General features: G+C 39.4%; 1 protein-coding gene across 4 annotated transcripts in view; it reads left to right on the top strand.

The window, feature by feature from the left end:
• Positions 1-9189, top strand: part of CHRDL1 (chordin like 1) — a 166186-nt gene that overhangs the window by 40717 nt on the left and 116280 nt on the right. For all 4 annotated transcript variants that reach the window (XM_006167720.3, XM_006167719.3, XM_014583899.2 and 1 more), the window contains exons 2-3: positions 843-955; positions 4634-4727. In XM_006167720.3, the coding sequence (XP_006167782.1) occupies positions 843-955; positions 4634-4727 (207 nt within the window). The remainder of the gene's footprint in view (positions 1-842; positions 956-4633; positions 4728-9189) is intronic.

Genomic DNA, 9189 nt, shown 5'->3' with positions numbered 1-9189 from the left:
AGACAGACAGAGAGAGACAGAGAGACAGAAAGCGAGAAATCACCCCCTGGGGGTATGGCCATGCCACAATCTATTCTCCTCCATTCTCCTCCTGGGATCTTGGGCTCGCACGCACACGCACCCGGTGTGAGTTTTAAGCCACCGGATCCGGGACGTGAACCACGGTTGACTACGTGGGAGTCCAGCAACATAGCCATCATGCTAACTGCTGGTCCCAGGACTGGAATTTGAGCCACAATGGGGCATGTGGGATTTAGCTCCCAATTCATGGTGTTTAACCACTGTGCTATGGGGCTGGACCTCAGCTATTTGTTAAATGATGTCAGTTTGTGTGGACAAAGTCATTTATAGATACCTTAACATAATGTGTGCCATCCATTGCTCCTACACCACCACCAAGCAGCTCAAAGAATGTTTTGATGCTTCTATGTTTCAGAGAATAGCTTGCATTTCAAACAAATGAAAATAAAAATAAAACGAACACAGCCTTTTCAAAAAAGAAGTGCATAATATGTTCCCTTACCTAACACAGCAGTATTTAAGATTTTGGGTGTCACTGTCAGATGAACCAGGGTTTGGGTCCCATCTCAGTTATTTGCTGTTATATGACCATTGAATTCCCTCACCTATAAATGAAACTAATAATAGTATGACCTTTTGACTCATTTTGAGGATCCAGTGAGCATGACATGTAAAACATTGAGCCTATAGGGGATTCCATAAATACTCTATGCCTTTCCCTTTGATGTATATTAAAACAAATGGAACCTGTGATTGTCTTTGGAGTTTGTGACTTGGTACATGTTTTCTAACAAGAGTATTTCCCATCTCCTTCTTCACAGATTCGGAGACATACTGTGTGTTTCAAGACAAGAAGTACAGAGTGGGTGAGAGATGGCATCCTTACCTGGAACCTTATGGGTTGGTTTACTGTGTGAACTGCATCTGCTCAGAGGTACAATCCCTTATGGCATGTGATTTCCCAGTTTGCCTCTCAACATGGAGAAGGGCTTCCAATGCCCAGATGACCAGAGAACATAGGTGATAAAAGCTTAAAAGAAATTAGGGACCAGGAGTGGCATGGTGGTGCTGAACTCCCACATGACCGACCACAGTTTGAATCCCGCACCTGGTGGCTTGCTTCCTCACTTTATCTTTCTCTCTGTCTCTTTCTGGTGAGTTCATGTGCCCTATAGCAAACTTAAAAATAATAATAATTAATAAAATTAAATACTTTTTACAAGAAGAAATTAAGAAGAAGATTGCAAGAGAAACTAAATCACTACTTTTCATTTAATTTTTGTTTTATAGTTTGCTATAGGGCATGTGCACTTGCCAGAAACAGAGAGAGAGAGAGAGAGAGAGAGAGAGAGAAATCACCACTCAGGGAGATGGTCATGCTGCAGTCCCATCTCCTTCAGTCTCTTCTTGGGATTTTGGGCATGTGCATGCACACATATGCATCTGGCACATTTTTCAAGCCACCAGACACCAGATCCAGGACTTGAACCTTGTAGTCAGTCATGTGGGATCCAGCTGCCTTAACCACTGCACTGGCTACATCTTCTTTTTTCTTCTTTTTTTTTCTTTTCTTTTTCCTGCTATTGCTCCTTGGCTTGATTTTCATGAGATCTTTGAGTATTTGCTATGCAAATATACTTATGTTCTCTTGGCGTAATAAATTAGGACATGGTGGGAGAAGGCATAATAACTTGATAGTGGAAGTGGTGGTGGTGGTGGGGAAGCTCAATATAAATTTTGAATTTTAGGACAAAATAGTTTTTAAAAACTGTTTTCAAGGTTGGGCTGTACAGAGGGGATTAGGACAGTTTATGGACTCCTTCACTGGGGGAGTATTTTATGTCATGTCAGCCAATAACTCTAATCAAGACTGAAGTTGTAAAATCTTGGCCTGTACCTGTTGAGGCTTAGAATTCTTTTAGCCTGGCCTTGGCTCCTGTCCAGTTACTCAGAGAGTCTTTTGGACAACTTCAGTGCCATCTTTGCAATACACAAAGCAGGTAACTTCATTTTCTTTCCATTTGATCGAGGACCACAGCTGTGGTCCATCTTTTTGAACAAGCCTCTACTATCAAATAAAGATTAGTCTATCTCAACCTCTGTACTAATGGCATTTGGGGGCAGATAATTCCTTGTGGTAGGAAGCTATACTATTCATTGCAGATTTTTAGCAGCATCTCTGTCCTTTACCCACCAGACTGCAGTAACAACAACTCCAGTTTTGACAACCAAAAACGTCTCTAGACATGGCAAAGTTGCTTGGGAAGCAAAACCACCCCTGATGGAGAACCACCACACCAGGCCAGTTGTGAAGGGAAACCTTGTGCTAGGTATTGAGAACTGAGAATTCTGAACATATATAAAGAATTTCTAAGAGCAGCTTCTTGAGATCTTGTACAAAGACTACAACTTCTCAACCTTGTGCCTAGCTAGACCAGTGACTGTCACTTGTAAGCTTGATCTTTGTGCCATTTGGACAGAATTTTAGATTTTTAGAATTTCAAGCGTGTGGAAAACTAACTTTCAAAGCAACATCAGGTGATATTAAGAGACTATGGAGTTCTGGGACCAGCAGATGATGTAATGGTTATGTCATTGGACTCCCATGTGGTTGACTGCAGTTCAAGTTCTGGACCCGGTGACTTAAAACACACTTTGGGTGCATGTGCATGTGTGCCCAAAATCCCAAGAAGAGAATGGAGGACAAGGGATTGCAGCGTGGCTCTTCCCCTGGGGGGCGATTTATTGCTTTCTGTCTCTCTGTCTCTCTGTGTCTCTTGAGAATGCACATGCCCTATAGCAAAAATCTCTCTTAAAAAAAAGAGGCTATGGTGTTCTAGAATGAAAATAGACTAAGTTCCATCCCTGCAACCTTGGCTCTGCCACTTATGAGACGTGTTTTATTGGGTAGGTTATCTAATATCTCTAGGACTCCTTCAGCTTGGTCTGTCTTAAAACAAGATAATTTTATTACCTAGTTCATAAAGTTTTAGTAAGGATTAAATTCACTAATTCATGTATTTATTATTATTATTTTTGTAAAGTTTTTTTTTTTTATAGGGCACGTGCGCTTGCCAGAAAGACAGAGAGAAACAGAGAGATAGAAAGTGAGAAATCACCACCCAGGGGGGATGGCCACGCCGCAATCCCTTCTCTTCCATTCTCCTCTCAGGATCTTGGGCATGCACGCACACATGCCCAGCATGAGTTTAAGCCACCAGGTCCAGGACTGGAACCACGGTCGACTACATCGGAGTCCAGCAACATAGCCATTACGGCAACTGCTGGTCCCTCATTAATTTCATTTAAATCACTTAAAACAATGCTGGGTCATAGTAGACATTCAAGAAATGTTAACTTCTGTTATTGTCATTTTTGTCATCATTATATTGTGGTTATTATTATTATCAACCTATTAACTATAGAACAGAATTCAACATATTACATTGAATAAGATTCAGTGTAGATCTTAGCTGGGAGGTGTGGTTTCTGATGTGTTGCAGTGATCTTTCTTTGAGGTGATACCACCTGGCTCTGAGGAATGTGATAAATAAGGAGTCTCTGTGATGTTTACAAATGGAACACTCTAAAAATTTATTCTTTAAAATATACAAGGAAAAAAAAAGGTTTTGATAAGGTGGTTCTGATTTGATAAAAGAAGCTTGTCTCTCTAAATGGCTAGAGCATGCATTAAATAGAGCATCTGGGGACTGATCAACTACCTGGTGTAGTATGATTTTGTCAGATTTTTGGCTCAATTCATTGGAAATGGACAGCTAACCATTGGAGGCCAAGGCTTTGATATTTGCAGGGCAGTGAAAATGTTAATGATCCCAATGCAACAACTCAATCATTGGACATCTTCTTTTTCCATCTTCTTCACCACTCTCTTCCCCCACAACAGCCTGACATGTATAAGTAGCCCTTGCTAATGAATTATGGATGAAAAATGTAAAAGTAAACTTGACTTCCAGAGTCTTCCTTTGTTCTAGAAATGGTCAAGAGTTGTCCAAGTTAGGGATATTATAATTGTAAATCAGGCGGGTACACAGTTGATCCACCCAGACATACTAGCTCATAGGCTCAATTCCAGACTCTAGCTTATTCTCAAAAGAATTGTGCCTGATAAAGGAAATGAGAAGAGTCACTCAGCCTACTCAACCAAGGAAGTTATATGGAATCTGGGATTCATGTACCAGGGGTGGGTAGCAGTTCAGTGGACTCATTACTCATTATTTCTTCTTGTCCATGACATTGGGCAGGTGATTATTAAGTAAGAGTAGGCTTTTGGAAAAGATCTTCAGTTAGAGGTAGAGGATGGTAGAAATGCCACAGAGCCAGGCCAGAAGAAGCCTCCCATAATTAATGGGAAGCTTTGAAAACTGAAGCAGTAGTGATCCCAGCCTTGGAAAAATATGCCAATAAACTATCAACCAACCCAGCAAAGGTGCCTGTGATGAGGAAAGGAAAGAAACTTTTGATTGCACTCAGCTTCTTGGGAATGCATTATTCACTGTCTGGGTGAGTCCCTGCATGACTGTTCCCCAAACTGGCATAATCCCAGTGACCTTTGAAAGACATTTATTTTTTCTTGTTGCTTTCTCTTTTTCAGAACGGGAATGTACTTTGTAGCCGAGTAAGATGTCCAAACCTTCATTGCCTCTCTCCTGTGCATATTCCTCATCTGTGTTGCCCTCGCTGCCCAGGTAAACTGATTTGCCCCTTTCTTTCCCAGTTGTGATTCTCTCACTTCTCTTTTTACCCAACCCACTCCATATCCCTAATTCTCGAGAAAGGAAACTTCCAGACAGCGATAATAATAGGACACTTTTAGGCAGCCCAAAATGACCCTAAATACTTTGTACAGCCCAAGAGGGGTGCACATTCTAGGCTCTAATAAGTTACTGGGTACCCAGTAGCAGATTTTCATTGGGCTTTTAGTCATTGGAAGGTGGATGTCAATTGGGAGAAGAGAATTATAGCACAGAAATTTTTTTTTCCATAAATAGCTTTTTCCTGCCATGGGCAGTGGGCACCAGGGGAGTTGTAGCATGGCAGCATGTGTCTTATGAAATTAGTTCTGGAATTGGATCCAAGCATAGCTTTTAAGTGATGAAGGGCTATTCATAAATCAAAAGAGCTGAACCATGAGGTTTATAAGAGTATAAAGCTGCCTGCCTGCTGAATAGTCACCTCCTCCAGACTGCACTGTTATTACATATGCATTATTAAGAGCACCTCTGAGGTGGAGCCAGGCAAAGACTTTTTCACATTTATAGTGTTTGTCTGACTCAGGGACTCCCTCTATGACAGTTTGTTCATGTCTGACTGGGGCCTGGCTTCCACACCAAAGACATGTAAGGAACGATTCAGTGATTGCCTGTGGACCCAATGGCAGTCCTAGAAAAGCTACATGACAGTTTAGGGATCATCCTATTAGTTAATTCCATTTCCTTTTAGGATGGAAAATCTTGAGCAGGAATTACTGGGTGGGCTTTAGAGGAATCAAAGAATCCTTTATAATTGTTTGGAGTTTTTTGTGTAACTATGTGTATGTGTAAATTCCTTTAGATAGGAACCATAGCTTTATAGGTATTCCTAAAGGGGTGGACATGACCAACAAAATGCGAAGAACTACTACCCTTGGGCATAGGTAGTGCTTTTTAAGTAGTAAGGAACCTCCAGAATTTACAAGAGAAACCCAGTGTCAGAAACCAAAAATGGTAAGAATGAGGCTGGGAAAGAGGTTCAGAGTGTAAACTGAATTAACTGAAATATTTTAAGAGTGGAGATTTTATTTAAGGAGTTTTTGTTTAATGGAAAAGGACATTTTAAAAAGTTTCTTTCATGAGAGAGAGAGGGAAATAAAGAGACAAATAAGTGAGATAGAGAAGCAACTTAAGCAGGCTACCAAGCTATAATTCCCCAACTTCTTGCCTTTTAGCCAGCTAGGATGATGGGTATATGCACGTGGTGTGTACAGATTGACCCAGGAACCAAACCCTAATCTTTCATTATAGCTTTCAGCATTTAAGAATAGCCCCATTACTGTTGTGCCATCATAACTAGACTCTGAAACCTTTTTTTTTGTCACCACCTTCATAAAGTATTATTTCCTGCACCGATGAATACACTCTAACGTAGGTGATTCTTTCCTAGATGGCAAAAGACCATGCTGTGTCACAGGTTTATTGTTCTGACTACTGATGATGATATATTTTGCTTTAAGATGTGATAAATTCACGCAGGATATGACCAACCTAGAAGCCTTAAGTGAAGCTTATAGTTTCTGTTTATGTTTATTTGTATCTTCCCCTTGAAGTGGATTGTGAAAGTGTGATTTGGGGAGGGCTCTGGTAAACAGGAACAGTGTTTCTGATAAGGTAACACTCTGATACTTTGGAGAGCTTATTATTATTTTTTTTTTATTATTATTATTTAATTGGCCAAGCAGTCTGTGAAATAGACTTTATAAAAGCTTTCTTTTCCAGAAGTTGCCCAAAGTAGTCTAATGTCATAGAAACTTAGATAAACCACCATGCAGATATTGTTCTTCCCTGGAAAGGAGGTTGACCGAGACAGAGATGAGCATAGTGTGAAGCACAACTATTATCTACCCCAGCTTCCGAATAAGGAAAGAAGTACATTGAGAAAAAGGGAAATTATAAACTAATGGTTATTTTTGAGAAGAAATAAAAGTGCTAAAAGAATTGAGGTAATAACTCTTGGAGGAGAGAAAATTGAAAGATATAAACACCATTTTTGTTAAGACTTAAAAGTTTAATTTTATGGAGTATATAAACAAGTTGTTCTTTTTCTTCTTCTAGCTCTTGCAGCTTGTTTTTTTGTGAATTCACTTTTCTTCTTTTTAACTATAACCTATAAAAGTTTTTGTCTGTGGGTAATATTGGTAAAGTCCTGTGATCCTTATATGTAAAAATGTTTTAGAATATGTTTTCATTTTTGCTCTTCTTTATTTATTTATTCATTTTTTTGGAGAGGTTTTTGCTATAGGGCGCGTGTGTTGGCCAGGAAGACAGAGAGACTTAGAGACAGGAAATGAAAAATCACCCCCCAGGGGGTATGGTCACGCTGCAATCCCTTCTCCTCCATTCTCCTCTCGGGTTCTTGGGCACACTCGCATACGTGCCCGGTGTGAATTTAAGCCACTGGGTCCGGGACTGGAACCACGGTCGACTACATAGGAGTCCAGCAACATAGCCATTACGCTAACTTATGCTTGTCCCTGCTCTTCTTCTTCAATGATAATTTGGCCAGGTATAAAATTATATATTCATGTGCTCATTTTTCCTCAGCACTTTGAAGATATTACTAAGTAGTTTAGTTGGATTCTTTTATTTGCAAATAAGAAATTCACTGTTTGATTGTAGTTTTTTATAAATTATTTTGTTTTCTCCCTTTTTTGAATGGTATATTTTCTTTTTAAAAAATGTTATGATTCTTGGGACCAGCAGTTAGTGTAATGGCTATGTTGCTGGACTCCCACATAGTCGACTGCGGTTCGAGTCCCGGACCCGGTGGCTTAAACTCATGCCGGGCGCGTGTATGTGCGTGCCCAAGATACCCAGAGGAGAATAGAGGAGAAGGGATTGTGGTGTGGCCATCCCCCCTGGGGGGTGATTTCTCGCTTTCTATCTCTCTATGTCTCTCTCTGTCTGTCTGGTGAGTGCACGCGCCCTATAGCAAAAAAACTCTCAAAAAAAAAAGAAAAAAAGTTATGATTCTTATTTACATTTAAATGATTGTACATCGTTATAGCATACAACATGTCTTTTCAAAGCATTCATGCAGTGCGTGACAATGTAACCAAGGATATTGCCATATATTAGGTCATTGAGAAAGTCATGACATAGTTTTCTTTGTTTTTTCTATGCAAAAATATGTCATGACTTTCCCAATGACTCAATATATCATTTTAATTTTTTATGCATTTTCTGCAAAGCAAAAATTATAGTTTTTTTTCTACAGAGAACTTTACATTCTTTTGCCTGTTAAATGTTTCTTTCCTTTCCTCCTCCTAACTACTTTCTACTATCCACCTCCTGCCTATTACAGTCTCTGATATCTACACTTATCCTCTCCGCTATCATCTTTTTTTTTTTAAGTTTTTTTGCCATAGGATGTGTGCACTCGCCAGAGAGAGAGAGAAAGAGAGAGAGATAGGGAAAGTGAAATAATCCCTGGGGGAGGGGGATGGCCATGCTGCAATCTCTTTTCCTCTATTCTATTCTTGGGATTTGGGACATGCACACACATGCCCCTGGCATGATTTTCAAACTGCCAGGTCTGGTACCCAAACAATGGCCAGCAATGTAAGAGTCCAATGCTTTAACTATCATGCCACCTGCTGTCTCCTCTGCTATCATATCTTTAAATCTTTCCATTTCTGACACAGGTGCACACATTTGGTATATATTGAGCAGGAATATATGTTTGTCTTTCAAAGTGTTACTTGTTCCACTTAGCAATTACTCTTGTATATTCATCAAGTTTCTATCAAATGACCAGCAATGTAAGAGTCCAATGCTTTAACTATCATGCCACCTGCTGTCTCCTCTGCTATCATATCTTTAAATCTTTCCATTTCTGACACAGGTGCACACATTTGGTATATATTGAGCAGGAATATATGTTTGTCTTTCAAAGTGTTACTTGTTCCACTTAGCAATTACTCTTGTATATTCATCAAGTTTCTATCAAATGACAGGATCTCATTTTTCTTTATGGCTGAGTAGTATTCCTTAGTGTATATATGCCACATTTTTTTTCAATCCAGTCATCCATTCTTGGGTATTTAATTTGATTCCATGTCTTATCAATTGTGAATAATTCTGCAATAAGCATGGATGTGGGAAGGTCTTTTGGACCGAGAGTTTTCCTGTCCTTTGGGTAAATATCAAGCAGTGATATTACTGGATCATATAGTAGTTCTATTTGTAGGTTTCTGAAGAGTCTTCATATTGATTTTCCACAGTAGCTGTACTAATTTATATTCCCAACAACGGTGTAAGAGGGTTCCTTTTTCACCACAGCCTCACCAGCACTTTTTTTTTTTTTTTTTTTTTTTGATTATAGGGGTTAAGTGGTATCTCATTGTGTATTTTTTTTACAAGAATTGTTTATTTTACTTTATTTTTATTATTATTT

The sequence above is a fragment of the Tupaia chinensis genome, unplaced genomic scaffold (assembly GCF_000334495.1).
Source record: "Tupaia chinensis unplaced genomic scaffold, TupChi_1.0 Scaffold144991_2, whole genome shotgun sequence".
Classification (NCBI taxonomy): domain Eukaryota; kingdom Metazoa; phylum Chordata; class Mammalia; order Scandentia; family Tupaiidae; genus Tupaia; species Tupaia belangeri.
Note: the sequence above shows the minus strand (reverse complement) of the source record. Positions and strands in the feature narration are given on the sequence as shown.